Here is a 26,728-nt window from a genome sequence, read left to right as displayed (position 1 = left end):
TATTTTAGTTGTGTCTATATAGTGCATTGTATTGCTTTACCTATCAAAGTGTCCCAAACTGTTTTACAGTAACAAAATACACAATCTATGAGAAATTCAATATGAAAAAAAATATTTTCCAGGACATTTTCTCCACCCTACAACTTTCGTTGATATTTATCAACTATGAGAGCTAAACATATATATATATATATATATATATATATATATATATATATATATATATATATATATATATGCAGGTTTTGGTGTCCTCGGGTGTCTTCCCGTGTAAAAGTTGGGGTGTCTAGGCGACGTTTCGACGAGGTCTCACTCGTCATCTTCAGGCTGGTGCTTTCGGCTTCTTGTTACTGGAACAGAGCAGGATCTCAGTGTTTGAGTTCCTATAAATACTGTTGAGGGGGTGTGGTGTATAGCCTCCAATGTTCTGGGCAGAGAGGAAGTTCCCAGGCTAGTGTGCCTTTTCTTCTTTTGTTCCTTAATTACTTGAGGGATATCTTGAGTGATTTCTTGAGTGATATCCTGAGTACCACTTAGGTGGGTCATTAGGTGTGGATTAGTTGCTAAAGTCTTTGTGTCTTGACCTCTTGAACTTTGTGAAGAGTTTTTCTGAGAAGATGGCTGTACTGCACTTAGTTGTGCTCTGGCTTGGCTTCGTGTATAGGGGCGAGCTGTGGTTTTGTGGCCTGTGTCAGCCAGATCTGTGTAGGGATTGCAGGGGGGTGCAGCATCCGGAGGTGCCACCATGGTTTGGCTACTGGATGGTGTCTGTAATTTATCTGTGGAGAGGGTCTGGGTTTGGGTCTGGTGTGGTTGATTGGTGATAGCGTTCTGTGTGCCTCTGGATCTGGTGTCAGTTTTTGTGGGGAGGGCTAATTTCCAGATGTCTGGCAAGCGGGATGTGTCGTCACGCTTGTTCATGTTGTGAGGGTGTTTCTCTATCTCGATGGCTTCCATGATTATTCTCTTGTGGTGATGTTCCATGTTAAAGAGCAATTTGGAATCTGCAAAATTAATTTCGTGTCCTGTTTCTTTCATGTGTTGGAAAAGAGAGGAAGTTTTTTCTTCTTTTTTGACGGCATTCTTGTGTTCTGCGATACGTGCATTTATTCGTCTGTTTGTTTGTCCAATGTACGTGGCTGGGCAGACTTTGCAGGGTATTTCATAGACCCCTTGGTTTTCCAACTGGATTTTATCCTTGGGGTTTCTGAGGATATTGGCTATTTTTTGGTTGGTGCAAAAGGCTGTTTTGATATTGTGTTTATGGAGGATTTTGCTAATTTTATCTGTAGTGCCCTTGATATAAGGAAGGAGGGCCATGCCATTGTTTTCTTCTGTGTCTTGGTTTTTGGGGGGTGTTTCTTTTTGGATTAGCTTCGTAACCCTGTTTTGCTGGTATCCATTGGCAATTAACACATTTGAGAGATTCTGTAACTCAGTTGTCAAGTGGTCTTTGTCAGCCAGGCCTTTTGCACCAACCAAAACAGCCAACCAAACAGCCTTTTGCACCAACCAAAAAATAGCCAATATCCTCAGAAACCCCAAGGATAAAATCCAGTTGGAAAACCAAGGGGTCTATGAAATACCCTGCAAAGTCTGCCCAGCCACGTACATTGGACAAACAAACAGACGAATAAATGCACGTATCGCAGAACACAAGAATGCCGTCAAAAAAGAAGAAAAAACTTCCTCTCTTTTCCAACACATGAAAGAAACAGGACACGAAATTAATTTTGCAGATTCCAAATTGCTCTTTAACATGGAACATCACCACAAGAGAATAATCATGGAAGCCATCGAGATAGAGAAACACCCTCACAACATGAACAAGCGTGACGACACATCCCGCTTGCCAGACATCTGGAAATTAGCCCTCCCCACAAAAACTGACACCAGATCCAGAGGCACACAGAACGCTATCACCAATCAACCACACCAGACCCAAACCCAGACCCTCTCCACAGATAAATTACAGACACCATCCAGTAGCCAAACCATGGTGGCACCTCCGGATGCTGCACCCCCCTGCAATCCCTACACAGATCTGGCTGACACAGGCCACAAAACCACAGCTCGCCCCTATACACGAAGCCAAGCCAGAGCACAACTAAGTGCAGTACAGCCATCTTCTCAGAAAAACTCTTCACAAAGTTCAAGAGGTCAAGACACAAAGACTTTAGCAACTAATCCACACCTAATGACCCACCTAAGTGGTACTCAGGATATCACTCAAGAAATCACTCAAGATATCCCTCAAGTAATTAAGGAACAAAAGAAGAAAAGGCACACTAGCCTGGGAACTTCCTCTCTGCCCAGAACATTGGAGGCTATACACCACACCCCCTCAACAGTATTTATAGGAACTCAAACACTGAGATCCTGCTCTGTTCCAGTAACAAGAAGCCGAAAGCACCAGCCTGAAGATGATGAGTGAGACCTCGTCGAAACGTCGCCTAGACACCCCAACTTTTACACGGGAAGACACCCGAGGACACCAAAACCTGCATATATATATATATATATATATATATATATATATATATATATATATAAAATGGAATCTAAGATCTTCTAAGGCACAGATAGTCAAAATTTAGCCTTGTGAGATCTGCTTTGGGTGCTGCTGTTTTTTACCATAAGCAGCTGGTGCCGGGTGCAAAACAAGGGTGTTGGTGTTGGTGGGCAGAGGGAGAAGAGGAACAGTTGCAAAATGGTGTCTCTAATGATTAAGGCAATTAACTAAGGCAGTATAAATCTACTGAGGTGCAGTAGATCAGCATGAAGACATGGCCAATGGCAACCAATTTATGCTCCTATTTTGCAAGTGGGGTTCAGGGAAGCTGAGAGAGAAATGATTAGTACAGGGCCAGATTCTAAAGACCAGCTTTCCACACCACCCCCATCAATTTTCACTTGCTATTGTGAAACAACAGAGAGCTGGAAATCCTTGGCAATCTTCAATAAATTGCCAAGAGATATATCGGTAAATCCAAATTTACCTTCTGCCCACCCCCATTTTAAGGGAACACAATCATTTAAAAAAGCATTTCAGTGAACTCATTCACCTGCAGGTCATACGATGCTCAACAGCAACAATCTACTGTGCATTTTATTAAAAAATAAGGTTTTATTAAAGCTTTTTTCATAATACAATAAGATAAAGGAAACTAATCTAAACAAAAATAAAACCAGAGAAAGAAAGTGAGAATAAAATGCAGAGTCCTCTCTCAAAGGAAGCTCTTAACCCTTGTCTCAGACTGTGCAAAATTCAACTGATTAGATGGCATGGTCTACTATGAATGCTGTGCTATGCACATGTACCTGGGAGTGTCCTACTGAATTCTATGGGGATTACTCCTGAGTAGACATGTACCGGATGGCATTGCACAACGATAATCAAGCAAGGCTGAAACAAATAATAATGACTGCAATCTGGAACTCCTTGAGGTGACTGCTATTGCGCATGTCACACAGATGTACTGAATCCTTTCTCCCCCAAAATAATTTGATGAGAAAGAAATTTAATGAACTCTTCTTCGGATATGCATGTAACCTATTAAGAAATTAAACAGAAACCTTATTTCCTTCAGTACCTAAAATAGTGTAATCGTACTGACATTTTGCAATATGTGCATTTAATTCAGTTGATGGAATTGCCTTTTTAAAAAATGACAACCATATTGCATGATATCTAAATATAAAAGCAAGTGGGTTTTTACATATTGCAGAAGAGGGGTTACGATCAGATTAAGAGATTAACGCTTCATAGGCATCTAGAATACCTATGATCTGATCAAAAAAAGCATAATTGGTTATAATTCTGCATCTGGAGATAAACTCATCAGAGGTCAAGTTATCATGCACAACTTAGTAAATTCTGATCATCTCCATTACAAAAGACCAGACACAGGACATGCAGGACGTTTGTGTCACAAGGAGGCATTCATGCAAACATGAGATCACATACAGCATGAAGGTGATACTTAACATTCGATTCTGCTGAACCCACAGACTAACCCTTAACATCTAATGTGGATCTACAGGACTTTGCTAGTTTTAAATCCACCTAACATTATAGACTTGTAAGGCTAAATCTCCTCCCAGAAAAGGAGTCTGCATTGAGCACCTGTTGAATCTTGAACTGTGTGAGTGGTTCACTTTTACTGCATTCTTATGATAAAGAAAGAACACAGTGGAAACATTGAACTGGTGTATGCTGTCAAAATCACCCAACACTTCACTCTTCTTCTGTTCCTGCCTTGCTGCTGAGAAACAAGCCATAGCCTGGCTTGTCGTGTTGTCCATACCTGGACTTGTGGTTTGCTCCTCTCCCATAAATCCACAAATGGTATCCTGCTCATTCACATTAAGCCACAATTTATTTCAACTATAGTTTAATGTGATGTGTGAACCAAGTCACAGTGGTCTAAACTGCACAAGGAAGTTGGCAGAACTGAAACAAAAGTCAACCTTGACTAGAAGGAAGGAAGAGGAAGAGTGACAGGAAGACAGACTAGAGCCTTGGGGTGTAAGAAAAGGTCAAACTTAAAATATTTTAGGCATTTTTTGTCATTTAGCCCTTAACTTATCAACTCTCCATGGCAGCTGCATGATATAATCAGTGAACTTTACCCAGTAGTTTGACGCAGAAGACCTGCTGAAATCAATGGACCAATATTAGACATATCCATCTGTTTAAATGGTCTACTCTGAAATTGGCTACAGCTCAGTACAATTAAATTAACTGAAATTGTACTCAAGAGATACTTAGCCATGAAAACCAGGCAGTTTGCTAGCTTTATGGAAAGAGATTCCACGTGTGTACCAAAAAGTATATTTTCTTGAACAAAAGAATATATAGCCCAGACAAACTTTGGTGTATCCTGGCCACACCTATGCCTTGCAGAAGAAGCTTCAGCACCGTAGGTGCTCTGAAGACGTGGTACACATCTTCTGACTGGCAAGACAATGCTGATGTTCACAGGTTTTTTGATTTATGGCTTTTTGTGGTTTGCCATGGATGAGCACTATGCTGCCATCTGCTCCCAAACCATAATCTCTGTTTTGGATGAGGCAGGAAGTCAGAACTTCCTGATATATTTATCCCGCTTGCACCAGGGAAGGCGGGATTAGGCAGAAAGAACTATCACAGTGCTTGTTCCACAGTAAACCATGGTAAGCAATTGTTTTAAGTCGTGCTTACTGTTGTGTGCAAGCATGGCTGGAGTGTTTAAAGCCATGACCACAGAAAGACAGCCGATTTGGAGAACAGAATCAAAAAACTTTTGCTTGTTTCACAAATTTAATGTAGACATTTTTTTAAAAAAAAATCCCTTTCCCCAAACACTGAGTGGGTGAACAAGAAGTGACTGTTCTTTCTTAAGTTATCACCTTCTGATCTTCAAAAGGGCTCCCTTGTACAGAAAGTACATTTAGTAAACAAAAGCAATTAGTTAAAAGACAATCTATCAACTAGAAGTTCTTCAGCTATTACTTTCATTCCTCTTTGCAGGACTGCCGCAGCTTATAGGTGTCCACACACAACTTTGCTAATGAGGGAAGAACTGCCACGTTTTCCTTTGGCCCCCATTCCCCAATCTTTGTGCTCTCACGATCAACAACATACAAAGAAGGCCGAACTGTGGGCAGAATTCATAACGAAGTACAGTGTTTATTCCCTGTGAGTCCTGGGTCCTTACCTGTGGTGGCAATGCAGTCAAATCCCACAAATGCATAAAAGCATGTTGCTGCCCCCGAAAGAACTCCAGATAATCCATAGGGCATAAACCCACCAACACCATGTTCTGGAATGGTTTCACTAAAAACAGGCAACAAGAGATGTAGGTTATTCCTCTCAACAGGACTAGTAGATTCAAAGGACAGTTTGCAACACACTGATGATTTCAAGAGGAAGAATTGCCTCCAACAAGACATGCAGTTGACACATCAATGGTCCATCTATAGTAGAGATGTATGCTAGTTTTACACCAGTTTTAGTTCCAGGTGAGGATTGCTGCCCTCGTGTCCTGATCTGGGCTTCCCACAGGTGTCTGACTGGCCACTATAGGAAACAGGATAGTAGATCGGACACGTTTTTGGGTCCAACCCAGCACAGCTTAACTGTTGTGGCGTCCCTCAATGAATCTTGAGAACTGTAGATTAGTAGAGACACTTAAGAGAGCCGGTGTGGTGTAGTGGTTAAGAGTGGTGGACTCGTAATCTGGTGAACCAGGTTCGCGTCTCCACTCCTCCACATGCAGCTGCTGGGTGACCTTGGGCTAGTCACACTTCTCTGAAGTCTCTCAGCCCCACTCACCTCACAGAGTGTTTGTTGTGGGGGAGGAAGGGAAAGGAGAATGTTAGCCGCTTTGAGACTCCTTTGGGTAGTCATAAAGTGGGATATCAAATCCAAACTCCTTTTCTTCTTAGATCTGTATTCTGCCCACTCCAACCCCTGTCCAAAGCACAGTTCCCAAAATTCCTTGGGGTAAGGCACTGACTATTAACGTTTAAGACATTTAACAAACTTTGGGGGTTCTGTACCCTGCTAAAAGCACAAAACCTGTAGATCTGAGATCATCACAAACCACAGCACACGAAGGCTATAATACTCCAGTGGACACAGGAAATTATATTAAAATCAGTGGGACTTACTTCCAAGTAGAAACAGATAGGGTTGAGTAACACATTTTGTTATTATCTGGAGATTTTTTTAAAATTATCATCAACAACAACAACCACCACCACAACCACCACAAAACAGTTAGGCTAATTTGCGAAATGTTTTTGAAACCATTCAGAAGCTTTTTTTCAAAAAGAATTTTTGATTTCCTATTGTTAAATCTAGCAAAACTTTGTAAGTCACAGAGAAGATTTGAAACATCTGACTGCTTCTTCAGAGGTTTTGGCCAAAGGATGCAGAGCTTAAATTCACAAAGAGCAGTGCAAGAAAATCAAAAGGACACCTCAGAAGTTCTTCACTTGGACCAGCCTTCCCCCAACCTGGTGCCCTCCAGATGTTTTGGACTAGAACAGTCCCAGCCAGCACAGCTGGGGCTGATGGGAGTTGTAGGGCAGCAGGTTGGGGAAAGCTGGCTTGGACCCTAATTCTGTACTGAATGTGTCCTCAATAATTTTAGCCTGGCAAGGCCTTCACTACGACGCCCAAAATAATCATATGCAGTTGCCAGAGCGTTTGTTCCTAGTTCATTTTGTTCCAAGTAGGCTCAATGTTTTACTATTTTTCTTTGTGCGTTCAATAGCAGAGTACTTTGGCTCTGTGCTGCATAGAACAATCTATTTGTTCTGTTTATCTGTTTGTGTTGAACAATTCTGCCCCGCAAAAACGGAATTGTGGCTCCTTAAAGACTAGCAAGTTGGTTGAAAGTGCCAACTCCAATTAATCAATGGCCACATAATTGTATTCCACCCTCAGTCACTTGACAGGGACAGAGAAACTTTCCCCCATAATTTCCCCAGCAATGACTTGTCATAGCCACATGCTGGCCGTGGGCAGGGCCAAAGTCAATGGCGAGTGGAGCAACACCTTTTCTCTCTCTGCCATCCCATTCTGGTTCAACCATGGTTCTGAACCAATCACTTACAGAGACTAGCCCTTGCGCGAAATCCATATAGAGAAACGTTCTGTCTCCTGGATGGACCCATTTCTTTTCAAAAGCTCCATCCCTCATCTAATTTAAAAGGCCTATATTTTGTTTCCAAACATGAGAGACATGCTTAATTAACTCAAGCATAGCCAAGAGGCATTGTTACGTAAATCTAGCAACAACTCCTAAATCCAGTTATGCAAGGCTGGGCGATAAATGCCCAACAGATGTACTTAGAAGGACTCTACTGCACAGCCCAGAATGAAATTGCAAAGCATCTCTATACAGCTGTCACCACTATTCCTAAGCAAAGGAAATGTTTCCCTAAAAGACGAAAGTGGAGGAAAGTGCAAGTAGCAGACGTGAAAAGGAAGGCGGCATTACATCACCAACCTCTCAAGATATTTATTTATAGAAGGATTTGTGGACTGCCTCCGGAAATATAATAAATAATAATAATAATAGAATTTATATACCACCCTATACCTGCAGATCTCAGGGTGGTTTACAGAATAAAATCAAAATATAAAACCACAACATCCATAACCAAAATATAAACAGCCACCCAATAACTCCCCCCCCAAAAAAATTTTTTTAAAGAGCATAGGGTGTCAATCAAATCAACCAAAGGCCTGGTTAAAAAGGAACATTTTTGCCTGGCGCCTAAAGGTGTATAATGAAGGCGCCTGTTGAACTTCTCTAGGGAGAGCGTTCCACAGACAGGGGGAGCCACTGCAGAAAAGGCCCATTCTCGTGTTGCCACCCTCCAGACCTCTCAAGGAGGCACACAAAGAAGGGCCTCAGAAGATGTATAGAAGATATATAACAGTAGAACTAAAAACAACAATTGCAGCAATATATCAAAACATTTAAAACATGGGCCAGTTAACGCACATGAAGAGCAGTGCTATATAAAAGCAGCATCGCAGATCAGACCCTGCTCCTGGCAGTCAAACTCTGCAGAGAAGCTCTGATCCTAGGAAACAGGGCAGGGGCCGGTGTCCTGAGCCAGGACAGACAAAAGGCACTCTGTGTGCCCTAGCACGGTTGAGAAGAACCCTCACAGTGTTTCATAGGAGATGGTAAGAGGAGGAGTCCTCTGCTACTGGAAATATCGAGGCAGACTCATAGATTTAATTTCTGAAGGATTCTAGCAAATAAGCCTACAAACATGTGTTACTGCATGTTAAAATAAAATTGAACCTACTTGTGTGAAGGATCCGTGATGTTTTCTGGGATCTGCCAGTGTTTAATTGATCCCTTCACAAACCCCGACACTATCACAAAGCCCAAGACAAGGACGTTGATACAGGTGAACACTTTGTTAACCATTGCAGATTCTTTCACACCAAAAGTTAGAAGTCCTAGAAAATGTACAGTGGATAATTAGACAAGCTCTCTCAACAGCAAAGGTATTTTGTCTCTGGGAAGATCAGCGCTTTCATGGGTGCACAATTTGCCATGCTGCTAACCCGTTACATTATTTTTAGCACAGTGAGTTGCCCCAAGGCTCGATTCAGACATTACAAGCAAATACAGTCTTGCAGTCATAAACATGCTGAGCTCACATGCTCCCTCTTCCTCCTGTTTGCTTTGGTTCTTCTCATCTCTTCCTCCTCATTTGCAATAACCATCCTTCCCCACAGAAATTACGGAGGAGAGGGGCATACGAATTCCACCCTTGGTTTTTTTGCCCAGGCTTTCCGTGACCTGCACAATCAGAACGTGATCTGTATGTCTGAATCCCCTAATCCCCGTTTTATTGGTTTTAGGCTGCGTTATTAATGCTATTGTTTCTTTAAAAGAACTGTACACCACTTAAATACTGTGAAAATATTAAGCGGCTTATAAATGGTTACAAACAAATCAATAAAATATCCTGAGAGGTTCGAGAAACAGAAACAATCTACAGAGTTTTTAACAATTAAATATGGGACTTTAGAGAAATGTTGGGTTAGTTTGGTCTTCCTTTTAGGGCCAATTCAATTGAAGAAGTCAACCAGTTTGCCCATTCAGGAGTATTAGAAAATACTCTGAATGGACAAATCAATTGACTTCTTCGCTCATTGTAGTATGCTATGAATATGCCGACATTGAAGCCAACATTGCAACTCCAAGGCAGCTTTCTCTAACCTGGTACAGGAGTGGCTTAGCCAATGGATGGAGCCACAGCAAGTGTCTCCCAGCCAGTGGTGCTTTTGCCACTTAACAAGGGAAGATGGGGCAAGGCAGTGGCCAGACAGGGGCTGCTTGGGTGCACTAGCAGGAGCATCAAATTGTCTTCTCCAGGGCATCTCTTCAGTCCTGGCCACGTCCCTCCTGGAAAATGGCAGCAATGCTACTGCCTGGAAGCTAATGCTGTAACTCCTCCACAGAGGCTTTTCCCGCCCTCCAGATTTTTTTAGATAAAATCCCATCAGCCCCAGCCAGCATAACTAGTGGTCAGGGATGGTTATAACTGCAGTCAAACAACACCTGGAGGGCACTAGGTTGGGGAACGCTGTGAATGGCCACAAACTAGAGGGCCTACACAAGAAGCTCCAGGCATAAAAAACAAACTTTGGAGGCTTTTATTTTCCACAATAGCAATCCACTCACAAGTTCAACCGGGCCACTGTTCCACAAATGCCAAAATATACCAGGGAGAAAATTAGTTTGTGCAGTTTCATATCCAGCACATTTTGCATGCGTCTTCAAGGCTGGGTGGTTTCTCCTTTTTTAAAAGAATAAATTCTGCGCTCACTAAATAAATAAAGTCCATACAGCTTTTCAATGTTTTGACTCTTGTAAGATAAACAGCCATCCACCAGCATGATGGCAGCCCTGTCTTCTTTCCCCACATCTTCCTGGCTGGAGCTCTAAAGGAATTGGCAGACTGTTGAAGTTAACAAATCCAAGTTCTTCTGCAGCGTTTGAAGACTTCCAGCTTGCCTCCTCCTCTACGGTAATAAGCATTGTTGCTGCCTGACACCCATTTCCACTAAAGCGCCTACTGCGCCTTCTTTTATCAAAGCAATTTCAAAGGGAAGGTGGCTGCTGCAGTCCTAACTCTGCTAGCTTTCCAACAGGTCAATCTGACACTTGAGGCAAACAAAGCAGCTTTGAAAACAAGGCTAGGGTGTTTGCTCTTCCTGGGATTGCCAACAAAGAGAATGCAGAAGGACAACAAATTCTTAGTCCAGAAAAACTTCCCAAACCAGCTTTCTCTCTCTGTCTTACCTGTTAAGATCAGGATAATGAAAACAGAAAAGACGTCTGGATATTTTGCTAGAATACCAGGAGCATTCATGGACATGTACTGTTGGAAGAACATTCCAATATGCTTGCCTATGAGTTCGTCAAACGTTGCGCTCCATGCTCGGGCCACACTTGATGTCCCTGTCAGAGAATAAAAATTGGGAGTTGCTTAGTTGCTTATTTAATACCACACTATATCCATTGATTTCAGGGTAATTTGTTAAACATAAAAAAACCACAGTTGGCTATGTGGTGCAATCGTAAATCAAAGAAATTAACAGTAGAAGATTTGGGGCAGGGACTTCTAGCGCTGTGATTTATATGCTGCAACAACACAGGGACTGTTGTCATTCCTCACATGGATTTTTCAAGATGATAATCCAAGGCATTAGGGTCGGGGATTGGAAATCGTTGGCAACTATTCCCCCCCCCCATAAACATTTATTATTATTATTATTCACAAACAGAAAGAAAACGAAAGACATAGTTACAATTCATAAACCATATTTTACCAAACCTGAACTCATATATACTAATAAACAACTATATTTTGCACCCATGTGGCTTTCCTCCACCAAAACTCGACATTCTTTACTGCACACTTTTATTTACATTGTGTCCTTATATTGACCATTTTTTTTCTATTAATAATTTTACCTTGATTTAGTTCCTCTTTACATACTTGTTCTAAGTATATCTAAGTATAAGTATAAGTTTTCTTTAGAACAGTGCTTCTTCATATAATCTTCAAAACATTGCCATTCCTTCATTAGACTCTGATTAGACTGATTTCTTATGGCTGCCATTAGTTTGGCTAATCCTATAAATTCATATACTGTATTTTTTGCTCTATAAGACTCACTTTTTCCCTCCTAAAAAGTAAGAGGAAATGTGTGTGCGTCTTATGGAGCGAATGCAGGCTGCGCAGCTATCCCAGAAGCCAGAACAGCAAGAGGGATTGCTGCTTTCACTGCGCAGCGATCCCCTCTTGCTGTTCTGGCTTCTGAGATTCAGAATATTTTTTTCTTGTTTTCCTCCTCCAAAAACTGGGTGCGTCTTGTGGTCTGGTGCATCTTATAGAGCGAAAAATATGGTAGTTTATTTATCCAATCTTCCTTTGTGGGGATAGTATCCCCTGTCCAGTTTCTAGCAAGTAATAGTCTGGCTACGGCTGTGGCATATAAGAATAATCTTTTCTTATCCTGTAGTATGTCTTTGCCTAAAATGCCTAATAAATACGCCTCCAGCATCTTTTCTATCGAAATTTTAAACATCTTTTTAAATTCCTCGTGAATATACCCCCCAGAAGGTCTTTACTTTCTCACAGCCCCACCATGCGTGTCCCATTCCTATGCCCATCCCTCAAGGCTGCCACATACACTTGCTTCCATGAATATACAATAAGCAATGGGGGAAGCTCTTTCCATCAAAATTACCTTTACTGGCTATGCAAATACTCATGGTTAGACATATATAGTCGTTGATTTATTGGCAAATCCATTCAAAGACTTCTAGCGGATGAGTTCCACATGCTTAGCCCTCATTGACTTAATTCAATTCTCTATCCTCTGCTTCGGAATCTATTGAACAGAACCTTGAACTCTGTTCTGTCTCCACCCAAAACGTTCAGCCCGGACACTGAGGACTAGTGCCGAGGGCCTTCCCTCACTCCAAGAAGTGAGGTTGCAGGGAACCAGGCGGAGGGCCTTCTCGGTAGTGGCACCCACCCTGTGGAATGCCCTCCCATCAGATGTCAAGGAAATAAACAGCTATCTGACTTTTAGAAGACATCTGAAGGCAGCCCTGTTTAGGGAAGTTTTTAATGTTTGATGATTTATCGTGTTTTTAATATTCTGTTGGAAGCCACCCAGAGGCTATAAATAATAAATAATTATTATTATTCCAATTCTGTAACAAACAGTATACTCCATTAAAATGTTTACAGCACTGGGGGAAAGTGAGATAGCTAAGGCATCTTACCACAAGCCCATCTAACCTTGGTCAAGAAATGTTCTTCTCAAGAGCAGCATAGTATACAGGGGCCAGGGGCTACTGAGAAAACTCAAGAAGTGTGGTCCACAGAAGTGTGGTGAGAAAGGGTAGTAGGGGCAACAGATTCCACAGAACAAATTCATCTCTCCAATATGGTCTCCCCATTTCAAAAGTTAACAGGGACGGAGTGTGAGCAGACCAGATAGAAACAACAGCCATGCTGCAAAGCCCATGGGGAAAAGTTTGCCTTTCATCGCAACACAACTGCACAGATAGTTTTACATAGGCTGGGGCATTAGAAAGCAGTGTCAGGATCTAGGAATTTAGTACCGGAGAGAGGAAAGCAAGAAAAGCTGGTTGCACAAGGAAGCAAGGCAAGACTGACCACTTCTTCTCAAACCGGTGCTGTCCCACCTTAACTGTGGCCCAAATTACTGACTTCAGGCAACTGCTATAGCCATGTGAGCATCAGTTACTCCCATTGGGCTAATGCACTCAGGTCTACCTGTGGGCTTCTATTCCCACCATCCCTGACCATTGGCAATGCTTACTGGGGCTGATGGGAATGGGGTTGTCAAACAATTCTTTATTTTATTATATTCCTGCATTGCAGGGGGTTGGACTAAATGACCCTTGGTATCCCTTCCAACTCTACAATTCTATGACTTCATTTTTTTTATACTGCTTGATTGTAGGGGGGACCTCAAAGCATTAGGGGGGGCCATTGGGAGGGATTGTAGGGGGGACCTCAATATCTAGGGGACACCATTTTAGAGGAAGTGATTCAAGAAGCTGTCAGGTTGCTCGGTTCTATAACCCAGATGACCACATGAACACTATGGGCTGGGACTAAGATAGATTATGCACAGTGCTAAAAATGAAGACATTTCACCCTTCAGTATACTGTTTGTGAATATTCCCTGACCACTCGTAGAATGCACTTATATCCAGTTCTTAAGCTACTAAACAAAGCTTTGAGGAACTGCCTAAAAGGAGGAAGTTATGGAGAGGGCCCATTCTCTGATCAACAAGAGTTGTGTTTTGCAACATTTATAAACACCTACAAAAGCAAGGAAATTCCTTAAAATGATGTGCATGAAAACCAAGGAGATGTAAATAAATAGGGAGCTTTTGAAGTTCAAGATACATTCCCTCCACACCCTTCCCTACACCACCACTCCTATTTCTCTCCTTAAACAAATTCTATCCTTAGAATGAATTCATGCTGTGCTTCAGCAAGTATTTAAAGAAATACAAGCAAAACATTAATATCTATCCTCCCACCTTAACACACACACACAGCTAAATGCCTTCTCCTTGCAACAAAAACTGCCCACTGGAAGACTGTACTAAATAGCTTGGATATCATCAAAGACCAACATTGTTCAGCTACATTCCAGGAACTGCCAAGCAAAAACCTGCTTTGAGCGGATTTCAAACCACAGTCGCTATAATGATGCAGAAGTCCCTGAAGGTTAAGTGATGCAATGTCAACATGTTAAATTAATCTTGCTGTCTGGGCATAAAAAAAGAAGTTGTTCTAAATGAATATGAGGCAATAAACACCCCATTTCCCTAGGGACACTACTACAAGGAAAGCCAATTCCTCAATGTTCAACAAAATAAATTTATCAAATTGCATGAACTGTACAAATATTCGGTCTAATAAAAATCAACAGAGCTTCACTGATGTATTAGAGACAATCTACACTTCCAGAATAATTATGGGATACTGCCTTATTGGGACTGTGCCATTTAGGCCTGTAGATTGGGGCGGGGGGGGGAGGGAATCACATTCTTATTTGCTGCCTCCATGTTAAAGATTCTATGCAAGCTTCCAAAACACACATACACAAAACCCCTAGTACATCAATGGAAAAGGCCTAGCTCCCTCCTGAATGCGCCAGTTTCCTACGCACTAGAATTTTTATATAAAAATGCATTTAAGCATGCAATGTCCTCCTACTAACCGGGCCTCAATTTTCACTTACCCTATTCATTCTAAAGCCCTGTTAATTCATTCAAAAGGATGTACAGGGGATGCATGTGCTGGCAGCCACTCCCCAATGCTCCTGTACACACCAGGCACACCCCAAACCCTTCCTGTGTAAAGCTCTGAAGGGGCTTGCAAGCATGGCCACACAACCTCCCTTCAGCATCAAGGGTGGAGCAGACATACACCTGCTCCCTTCTACCTCGTTTAAGGCCTCATGCATTCAAAAGAACACATGAATAGTCTAATTAACTTCCTATAGAACTTTGCGTTCAGCCGCCTTAAACTTGAGTCGTATACAGACATTATACTCACAAGTGAACAGAACATATGAGACGCGTCTGCCTAGCACCAGCACCCCTGTCGTCCTACGTAAGTTGGAAGGAAACCATGTAGGCTCCAAGTAGCGCAGCATTCTCCAGGCAGTCTCCATGACAACAAGAGGCTCCCTGCTGCAGACAGCCGTCCTCCACCTGATGAAGAGGATGCTCGTCCACCATCTCTCCCCCCTTGCACGACCCTACTGAAGAGCATAATGCCCAAATAAGGCTTCTAGGACTCATCAACCTACATTCTTTATGTACATGAACTTTCCTTGAGCATAGTGCCTTCCAGATGTGATGCTGGGATTCCCAACTCCCATCATTCCCAACCACTGGCTAGACTAGCTGGGGGCGATGGGACATGTTAGTCCAACATCACCTGGAGGGCAACAAGTTGGGGAAGGCTGGCGTGCATCACGTTGCTGCGACGTTCCCTAGGTTCCTCACAAGAGCCGATCGATAGGTGGCGACTCAAATCAGTTTCCGCACTACTCCGCTGAGTCCTGCCTTCCCTTAAAAACAGCACCTACTGACTTCCAGAGAAGTCTCAACTGCATCCACACAAGACAGGTGGGGTGAGATGTATTTACCTTAGAACCCACCCAGACCAGAATGTGGGCACTTAAAACATAAAAGTGTATGTAATTGCTCCCGAACAGGAAGTTGTTAGAGACAAGAGTCTTATAGTTCTTGCTTCCTGGCCTAACGTATTGCCTGATCTCTTTTTACATATGCTTTCATTATCCCTTTCATCTCACTTCCTCTCTGCCTGCCTCAGAGCCCCCCACTCCCCATTTTGCCACCAACACCCTCAATCTAACACACACAGCGAACTCCACCCAACAGTTCCCTGCTCTTATTATTCCACTCACTCTTCTATCAAGGTTATATTTTATCTTTCGCAAGTTATTTCCTCCATAATAAAGCACACAGACACATTGCCCTCCCTGCAGTCTTCCTATCAGTGCCCTGGCTCTGCATTCTGAAAGTGGGTGAGGCAAGAACTTGCAGCTGCCAGACGCAAGGCCTTCACAGCACTTGCTGTCCAGCCTGATGATGGAAGGGAAGATGGTATAAAAATGTAATAAACAGGTTCAAAATCTCTACATGTTTTTACATAGAGCTGAAAGGCACCCCCGGCTTTAATTATGTTGCAGAAAATGAAACACTGGCAATTTCTGTGTTTTCTGGCTTGATTTTAACTACTATCCTACTTTTCTTTTTCTTTTTTGTAAGCAGCTTCAAGTTTCAGAAAAGCAGCATGGCAACATTTTAAGCAATAAATCAATCAGATGTATGCATAGTGATGAATGTTCGTTCACAAGTGCTCTGCCCCCTTATCAGGTGGTCCCTTTGTGGATTCTGAGAGCACCAATTGCCTAACTAAGAGGAAAAGAGGAATTGTTTCAGATTAAGTCTCCCCAACTCTTCAAATTGCTAGTCAGGAGGCAAAAACGAGAGCTTGCTTCTGTGAATTCAATCCAACAGAGGAGCCCAAACACAAATTTCCTTTTTGCTGGAACAGTAACTAAAGCTAACGGGAATTTCCACAGAAAGATTGGAGCAACAAGAAAAACTGTGGCCCAATCTAAACACCTGTAAGCCTACTTAAATGGGTTTAGATTACACCCTTGTTATTTTCCTAGTGAGAGTGCTCCTTCACTCACTATCCGAGCCTGAGTCTGTTACAGAGTCCTCCTTATCCAAATATATTGCGCATTTCCTATTACAACATAGTAACTTGCACAAAGCGCTTTGAACTCTCGAAAAGGAAACTGCAGCTATAAACAGGGTATGAAATACAATTTTTCACAGATCCTGCTGTGCATTTTGCACAGTATAATTGAAGCAACAGCACAAAAAATTACCCACCGATGACATAGGAGAGAATTAGGTTCCATCCCGTGATGAAGGCCAGCAGCTCGCCAACAGTCACATAGCTATAGAGATAAGCTGATCCAGTCTTTGGGACTCTGGCACCAAATTCCCCATAGCAAAGTCCAGCCAGCACAGAAGCCAGAGCAGCAATCAGGAAAGAGATGACAATGGCAGGTCCTGCGTTTTCTCGAGCCACTGCCCCAGCAAGAACGTAGACTCCTGCCCCAAGCGTACTGCCTACGCCAAGGGCAACCAAGTCGAAGGTGTTGAGGCATCGTGACAGCCGGCTGGCCTCACTTGTGCAGTCCACCACTTTCCGACGAACCAGCTGCTGCCCAAAACTAACAAGTCCGTTGTAGGCCATCTTCTTGATGAAACCTGGAAGGGTGGGGAGAGGGAAGGAGAGAGAACGTGCAAATAAATCACTTATAAGTACAGTGGTATCTCAGGTTACAGATGCTTCAGGTTACAGACTCCGCTAACCCGGAAATAGTACCTCGGGTTAAGAACTCTGCTTCAGGATGAGAACAGAAATTGTGCTCCGGCAGCACGGCGGCAGCGGGAGGCCCCATTAGCTAAAGTGGTGCTTCAGGTTAAGAACAGTTTCAGGTTAAGAACAGACCTCCGGAACAAATTAAGTTCGTAACCCAACATACCACTGTATTTGAACCTTCAAAGTGGTAAAGGGACCCCTGACCGTTAGGGTTCAGTCGCAAACGACTATGGGGTTGCGGCGCTCATCTCGCTTTATTGGCCGAGGGAGCCGGCATACAGCTTCCATGTCATGTGGCCAGCATGAATAAGCCGCTTCTGGCGAACCAGAGCAGTGCACGGAAATGCTGTTTACCTTCCCACTGGAGCGGTACCTATTTATCTACTTGAACTTTGACGTGCTTTTGAACTGCTAGGTGGGCAGGAGCTGGGACCGAGCAATGGGAGCTCACCCCGTCGCGGGGGTTCGAACCGCCGACCTTCCAATCGGCAAGCTCTAGGCTCTGTGGTTTAGACCACAGCACCACCCACATCTCCTTCAAAGTGGTATTATGCAAAAATAGCTTTGTCCATACGCCATCATGCATAAAACAGGATATGCATAACCACAGAAGTCAATCCATTGGTCCATTTAGCTCAGTACTGCCTACACTGACTGGCAGTAGCTCTCCGGGGCTCCCAGTCCCATCTGGAGATGCCAGGGACTGAACCAGGCCACATTCTGCACAAACCTCAATTTCCAGATTACTTTCACAGGCAGAAAGTGCATCACAATCACCCAAACATGAAGTTACCAGAGCATAAGTCACCATGGCTAGGCTATCTCTGTCCAGCAACACCCATAGCTACTCCATGCCACTCGAGGTCACCTGGGCCTCCAGGGCCAAAGCTGGATCAAGGAGTATCCCCTGACTAAACTACCTGGTCTTTCAGGGGGAATGTAGCCCCATCCAGAACAAGTTGCCTATTCAATTCCCAGGCCCAAGTACCACCCAGGCACCGGACCTCTGCCTTGTCAGGATTCAGCCTCAGTGACGAAAGAGAAAAATTTATGGCTTTCAAACAAAACTGTGTTTGATGTTTTGCTTTCCATCACATTGAGAAGCATGCTTTTTTGCCAAATAGTAACCAGTCTCACTTCTGGGAAGTTCTGGGCACTTAGCCCACAACCCAACACATCTAGCTCTGTGCTGAACTGCGGTCCTTGTCTTCAGACAAATGATCTTGCTTAGTTAGGGTCAGGCAATGCTCTGTAACTTATGTGCACACACAAACCAGCTGCAGAAAGCTGCTACCTGGACAAAGGATTATATTGGGAGACAGTATGCTTCTGAGTACCAGTCACTGCAGGAGGGGAAGAGTGTTCTGGAGCTCACGTCCTGCTTGCTGGTTTCCCACTGGTGTCTAAATTGCTCTTCCAACCTAAAAGTTTGAATGCCTAGTAATTTTCAGAAGCAGAAGAGTAGGAGCAAGATCTGTGCTTTGCATAGCCTTTTGGCCTTCCCCATGTCTAGTAGAAGAATGCTAATATGGAAATATGTGGATTTAATTAAGCTTTTCTTCTTGCAGAATTTGGGTTATGTTAGTGCCTTTAAAAAATGCAGACATCAAATAGTGAGATCAGGAAGGGTGAGGCTAGACTGCCAGTTCTGAGTCCCAGTGACATCGTAGGACTTTGAGGCTTCTTGATTATTCCTTCATTCAAAACAAGCACAAATCCTAACTTTTCATCTTCTTTTCTAGCAACAGCAGATATTTTTTGCAGGGGGAAGGAATCTGACCTTCAACAAAGATAAATGATTTTTTTTTGTTTAATGTAGATTCCTCAGTGAAGAGGTGACTAACTTTTTTCCGAGTTAGCAAATTCCCCCCTGAATGCTTCCCTCTTACAATCAAGAATGGGGAAGCAATTGTTTTTCCAAGAAGTGGGTTACTTTGAAATGCTGCTTATTTAAAACAAGCTGTTCCTGCATATGCAGGGGTCAGATATTCCAACCATGTGGACCAGATAGATAGATAGATAGATATAGATTAGATATAGCATATCCATTTATTGAATCCAGAAAGCACATTTGATTGGCTCATTAACATGCCCCCACGGCTACAAGCTCAGCCTGTTCTGCCTAGCCAGATGAATATCTGGTGATATTCATCACCAGAATGTAGCTGTATGGGTTGAATAGCTTCAGCCAGCCATATATATACATATACATCAGGGGGTGCAGGTGGCGCTGTGGTCTAAACCACTGAGCCTCTTGGGCTTGCCGATCAGAAGGTCGGCAGCTCAAATCTGCACAACGAGGTGAGCTCCCATTGCTCTGTCCCAGCTCCTGCCAACCTAGCAGTTCAAAAGCATGCCAGTGCAAATAGATAAAAAGGTACTGCTGCAATCGGAAGGTAAAAGGCGTTTCCGTGTGCTCTGGCTTCATCACGGTGTTCCGTTGCACCAGAAGCGGTTTAGTCATGCTGGTCACATGACCTGGAAAGCTGTCTGTGGACAAACATCCAGTTCCCTCGGCCTGAAAGTGAGGTGAACGCCGCAACCCTATGGTCGCCTTTGACTGGACTTAACCTCCCAGGGGTCCTTTACCTTTAACCTTTTTTACATTTACATGAAACCAACAGGATCAAGGAACGTTATCTCTGCAATGTCCTACAGGCTTAAATTCACTAGCATGTAAATTTCCTGTGGGAACATTCTGTTTATATGTATTTCACGTTTCCCGAGGTACTTGCACTATGCTGAATGACACTGTACGTACAATAGATACTACTGTTTTCTTCAATACCTATGGGCATCTTTTGCCTCTCCCTCTCTCCAGTTACAATGCTCAGCATTCATCCTTCCCTCCCTTCAGGTTTAAGCCAACCATTTATAACTATTCTGACCACATTTTTCTTTAAACAGGACCTGCCCAGCAGTTCTGCAGCGATTGCAACAAACCGCTCAAATTGCATCATCACCGAATGCCTCTTTCCTGCAGTGCTGGCAAACAGGCTTGAGTGACAGGCTGTGTGTGTGCTGCGCACATGTACCCACGCACCTTACATTTTAACGGCATTTCAGTAAGTGACAATATCAGAACTGAACAGCTTGTCAATAGAAAGCATTGCCATGGCAGCATCACCCACACACTTATTCGCCTTCAGACACTAATGTCAGTCATTTTATTTTTTTAAAAAGTGGGTGGGTATTGAGCCCAGAGTGGGTACTGACTCTTGCGATATATGTACACCTATTAATGAAAAGGCAATGCAACTTGCATAACAGCTAAAATTATTGAATGGGGGGAGGGAATTCTTCAATAACCAAATGAGAAATACTGCTTATAATCAAACTTTCATAATTTTCACAAGAGCAAAAGCACATTCACCATGCTGTTCTACGAAGGATCACAACAGTCAGGACCTAACAGCTACATTCACAATATATACATAAGAGTTGATGTGGCTGTGGAGCTACCGGTGTTGCTAGACTACAAATCCCATCTTCCCTGACTATTGGTAATACTGTGTGGGGCTGATGGGAGTTGGAGTCCCATAAGACCTCGCAGGCCAAAAGTACCCCACGCCTGATTTGTGGCTTTAATCTGCTGAAGATGCTCAAGATCCTGGCTTCAAAAGGCCCTACAGAAAGGAGGTGATCATATGCAGTATATTCCTTAATTAAAATCACATTTACAAATCCTATACAAAAAAGAACTGAAGCTTTAAAAATGCTGGACTCAGAAAGGAATATTATCATCTGTTGAAAAAGTGACTCAACTGCTGCCTCACTCATACATAATTGAATGTGCACTGGTAGCTAATCGTTCTAGTAGAAAATTAGGAACGTATATTCACAGAACCATAGATTTGGAAGGGACCCTGAGGATCATCTAGTCCAATATGCAGCTGTCCCACACAGGGATTGAGCGTTATCAGCACCACACTCTAACCAAATTAACTATCATCTTTCAGATAGTTACCAATTATTCTGTATGAAGAAAAACAAGTTTAAGTTTAGCAGACTCAGCAGGGACCTGCGGCCAATACCAGCTCTAAGATACATTCCCAGAGGACACACTGTTTCAAACACCTGTTTGTTGCATTCACATTTCATGTGTAAAAATGCATTATATAAAGAGGCCCTCAGAAAAAACAAGTACTGAGAATACCGATTCATATCTCCGATATTTAGTGATTAGTGTCTTTAGGCTACACATTCTAAAACTATAGTGAAATCTGGGGGATCGTTCTGGAACAGATGGTTTCAGAATTTAATCTGAGACTCTTAATTTGTACCACTTCTGTGGGTTATAAAGAAAATCTAAAAGGTGGAGACTCCAAGCTGGCTGTATAACTCCCAGATTACCCTTTTCTAGGAAGTGGTCTTTAATCTACACCATCGCAAAGAAGTGTACTTTCAATAAAATCCCTGCCACGTTTGATACATAGTGCATATCGTTCTTAGCTAAATAAGCCGAAGATTGTGCATCTGAATAAGGCTGATGTCTTTAATGCATAGGAGGTGGTTTCATTTTCTTTGTGAGCTGCAATTTTCTAAAAGAGAAAGAAAGAAAAGGCAGGCAGAGTCTGTGGGGCCGATTCAGAAGGCTCGGTAAAAGTGGAAAGAATTCTCAGTCAAAATGGAATGTTCAGATCTTCTAGCAACAAAGGTCCTATGCATCCTGCTTTCTAGACATAATGAGTGTATATATTTGTGAGCGTGCAAGAGAGGGACATAAAACACGAGTATCCACACCCTAGCAATTTTCACTTTCTTTCTTAAAACCTTGGAAATGCAAGGTTTCTCTCTCTCCGGCTCCCCCCGCTCTTCTTTAAATACATAAAATTATATTTCTAGAGCATGATCAATGTACACAGAGCTTGGCAGTTTCCTAACACTTCTTCTGGAAGGAGGAGGGAAGATTTACAGTTTACAGTCTCCCAACCCAGCAGTTTCGTCTCTGTACCCCCAAGCACTTCAGATTTCCTCCCCACTAGATAGGGGCACAGCTTACTTGCAGAGTTCCTCTAGGGTTCCTAGGCCCTCTCTGGGCCACATAACTGTGGCAAAGATTCCTGCCACCACCACCACCACCAGATTAGGAGGGAAATTGGAGTTTATTATGCTTGCCAGAAGAAAACAGCACTCTTGCCATGGAAACTGCAGAACCTCATCACTTAAGGGATGGGAAGTTTAATGCAAACTTAGAAAAGGCGACGCAACCAACATTTACTGTGGCAAAAACCCCAAGGTGCAGAGAACGAGGCCTACTCCCCACTGAGGTGTTAAACCTGGTCTGCATCACTTCAGACACGCTGGTGGGGTCTAAACATTTGACTGTTCTTCCAGAACTGTTGAGTGTTTTATGGGCACATAGAAACGTAGCATGTCTAGAGAAATAGGGGAAAGGAAAAGTATTGTGTAGGTTAACATTCATTCATGAAGGCTCCCTGCCATTGAAATGTTACTGCCCAGATGAAGGTTTACTACCTCAGAGAGAACTAGGCCCGAGTTTTGAGGGGGGGGGGGAGAGACACGGCAGCATAAAAGTATCAGGTCATGCTGTAATATCACCATGGAAACCAAGAATGCAAGTCCCACAAGCATCTCCTGCAAGCTGACTTAACGGGCAGGGCTCTACTGGACAATATGATTATAAAGAATGTGCTGCGCTTAATAGGCTAGGGGTTTTATTGGAAGAACTTAGGCTGGCTAATAATCATCTGGAAAAGAGGCTAAATTCCACAGGGATGTTTTTAAAGGAACTTGCAAGAACTCTTTAAAAGGCACTGGAATGGATAGGCCACACAACCAATACTACCAAGCCAACAGGAGGCATTTATACTCAGACCAGCAGCACCCCTCTCTTAGCTAATTTTGTTATGTTTCCTAGTAATGAGGAAATGTTCCTAATTTTTGCACAATTGGGCATCCGTTGGGCTATCAGCATATCCAGGGGACCACATACCTTATACACAATATTTTTAAAAATCCACATTAATCAGCTCAGTGAGGAGAAGGTTCCACAGCTGTGGTGCCACCACTGAAAAGCCTCTGCCAAAGGATCTCACACCAGACAACTTATTCAGGACAGGGACTATAAAAAAAGCCTCACTAACTGGTTATAATGTAGAGGCAGGTTGATACAAGAAAAGGTGCTCTCTCATTTGGGTCTCAGGTTCTTCAGGGCTTTAGATGCCAACCTAGAACTGGGTTCAGAAGTCAACAGGCAAACAGCTAAGCTGTTTAAGAATTAGTGCCACAGGGTATTTCCACAGTGATCAACTTAACCTTTGGAAGGTTCTTTGCATATCATTTTGTTTTTCGCGAATATTATTTGTACACCAATTACAATAAATTGACTGACAGGTAAGACAGCTCAAAGTGTTCTATGGGGATGGGGGAGTTTGGGATCTAACCTGCTGACCATATCCACTTCCTTTCCCTATTTTAAAATCAAGATGGGTGGGGCTGTCACACACAAATTATGCACAGTGTGCAAAAAGCAGAAAAAGAAGGTTTTTCTTTCTATCTCATACAATAAAGCTGAATGTCAGAAGATTCAGAACATGTAAAATAGTACTGTAATAGTAATGCATAGTGAAATAGTGGAATTTGCTACCACAAAATGTAGTGACAGCACCAACTTATGACAGTTTTAATTTAAGGAGGGGTAGACACATTCATGGAGCACAGGATGAACACCAGATGCTGGGAAAGATGAGAATGCTACCGTGTTCATGTTCTGCATGCAGGCTTCTCATAGGTATCTGATCAGCCACTTAGGATGCTCTAATAGATGCCTTTGCATCTTTTTACATTCTTAGGGCTGCAGCCTTAAATTAGTTCTACTAAATGTCCTACTTCCGTTTTAACATCTTCAAATTCAAAACAATGAACTCCAATGTTTGTTTTTTGATTTATTCCGTCCTGGAAGATTATAAATTGGCTTGCTCTTGCTATGATTTTAAGTCTTTTATCCTACAACCACATGCGTTCATGCCTGCCTGCGTTACAAGTCACTTGCATGAACACGTCTATAATCAAAGACGGTTTCTTAAGTCATGCATCACACTGTTTTGTATTTGCTTTGAAACTTCGTATTCCTTGGACCTCGTGCATTATCCAAACAAAATTACTTTACCGAGGACAGTGTGTTTGTTTGACAGTACTACCTAAGGAACAACCAGTTTTTGTTAAAGCTCCTCCTGCAATGGAGACGATAGCATTATTTTCCTGTATATCAATAACTTTTGATAGCAAACAATAGGAGTACTAAGAACCGGATTGTGACACATGGCAGACTGAAATTGTCTATGAAGTCATACAAACATAGGAGGCTTCCTTATACAGAGTCAGAGCAGTAGCTTAATATTGCCTGCACTAACAGACAGCAGCTCTTCAGGGTTTTCAGATGTCCAGGATTAAGCCTAGGGGATTTTGCATGCAATGCAGATGTTCAATTACTGAACCGCAACCCTTCCACATATGTAAAAGCTGCACTACTGCTTTAAGTGATGCATTTCTCTCTGAGAAATCTTCCTGTCCATTATTTCCTTTATTGTGCTTTTGCCGATATAGGAAAACCATCTTGAGCAAGCTTACTCTCTATTGAAAATCAACAAGTGTGGCTTCAGTGGAACTGCTGGAAGTTGGCAGCAGCAGCTAGTCAAACATCTGCTCTGAAAGACTTTGAAAGCCACTAGAAGAAATTTGGAGAGCCACAAGCCCTTTGAAAGAGTTTAGAGATCTAGAAATGTAACTTCTGTACTGATCCGGGGAGAAAACATGTGCACAATCTGTAACTCAGAGCTGTGTTTTGATCAGAGACATAGTATATAGGCTACAACTGCTTGTCTCCCTTTCACTTCCAATGCTTAAAAAGTGCCACTCCTTTAACTGCAGAAGATATTGCGACATGCAGAGTCACTTTGGCAGTGCTAGGAAAGTGCTCTCCACCTGCTAGCATAAGAAAGGCTACTGCCCTGTTATCATCTGGAGCAACTGGCAAAATGCTGCACTGCCACCCTCCCAACTGCAGTATCACTACTGCTTAAAAGGACCAGGCAGTGAGGAGGTTGGGGTAGTGCAGCTAAATGGGTGGGGTGTGGCGAGTTCAGAGCTCTGCAAGTGCACCAGTGGAGCCAAACAGGCACTCTCACACAGCCCCAAGCTCCCCACCACTATATCCTGCTAAGCAACAGTGATTATGCTGTCGGAACAGAAAACGAGAAATGCCTCTGAAGTCTCAGGAGCCCAATGCTAAATACAGAGCAAGACTACAGAAGCTGCAAAAACCCTTCTTTAAACAACATGATAAAGGTATTTCTGGGCAACTGAGCTGTTAGGTTGTACTGTACTGTTAGCCTGCAGCTGCTCCTACAAATAAAAAAATGTGTTTTATCTGGGCTGTTGAATTGTTTTAATGGATTAGCTTTGGATACAGTATTATCTTATTATTTCTCCAATAGCCAATTAATATTATTTATGTCATATTGATTTCTTTGGTTGCTGCTATGACAAATAATGCAATTAGTACATTCCCCCCCCCCCCAGTCAGGTTACTGACTGTTGGTCTACAGATAATATCCAACTCCCCAAAGTCCAAAGAAAAAGATTGGGGGTGTGGGGTAGGGAGAGGCTGTGAGCAGGGCACTCCCTGCAGATCTCAAGGCACAAGCCTAGAAGCTCAAAATAGGAGAGTGGAGGCTGCCGACAATCAGGACTTCAAAGTGTGATGTTGGCTGATTGACAGGTGGGTGGCTCCAACAGGGGGTGGATAAAAGTAGCTGGCCCACCAGCCAGAAAAGGTTCTCCACCCCTTCCCTAGATCCACGGTAGAAATTATGTGAGATCTGCCTTTTCCCTATGTGAGAAAAGCAAGTTTTACAGCACTTACTCAAGGGGGAGGGAGTACGTATTGCCCAAGCAAGGACTTTCACAACTCAGGTATCAAGGACTGAGGATTCTCAAGAATGCTGCTCTTCTCCCAGCAGAAAATGAGAGGATCTTTACCTAAAAGGTCACCAGTTGCAAGTTCAACTTTTTGAGAAAGGAGAAGACTGTGCTTATCTGTATTTGTACAAATGCAGTGATCCCACCGAACAAACTTTGCTTCCCAGTGAATACAAGTGCCTAGACTGAAGCAAACTGTTTCAAGTAAGTCACCCCCCGCACAAAGCAAACTAAATCTCTGCATAAAATACAAACTCTTACC

General features: G+C 42.8%; 1 protein-coding gene across 1 annotated transcript in view; it reads right to left on the bottom strand.

Annotated features, from left to right (window-relative positions):
- SLC7A1 (solute carrier family 7 member 1) overlaps window positions 1–26,728 on the bottom strand; it is a 39,252-nt gene that overhangs the window by 7,766 nt on the left and 4,758 nt on the right. Inside the window, exons 2-5 of the mRNA XM_081909372.1 lie at window positions 17,025–17,408; window positions 10,827–10,985; window positions 8,815–8,971; window positions 5,700–5,818 (exon numbers count right to left, since the gene is read on the bottom strand). Of these exons, the coding sequence (XP_081765498.1) occupies window positions 5,700–5,818; window positions 8,815–8,971; window positions 10,827–10,985; window positions 17,025–17,394 (805 nt within the window). The 5' untranslated portion in view covers window positions 17,395–17,408. The remainder of the gene's footprint in view (window positions 1–5,699; window positions 5,819–8,814; window positions 8,972–10,826; window positions 10,986–17,024; window positions 17,409–26,728) is intronic.

This window comes from Podarcis melisellensis (assembly GCF_964234715.1).
Source record: "Podarcis melisellensis genome assembly, chromosome: 4".
NCBI lineage: Eukaryota > Metazoa > Chordata > Lepidosauria > Squamata > Lacertidae > Podarcis > Podarcis melisellensis.
Note: the sequence above shows the minus strand (reverse complement) of the source record. Positions and strands in the feature narration are given on the sequence as shown.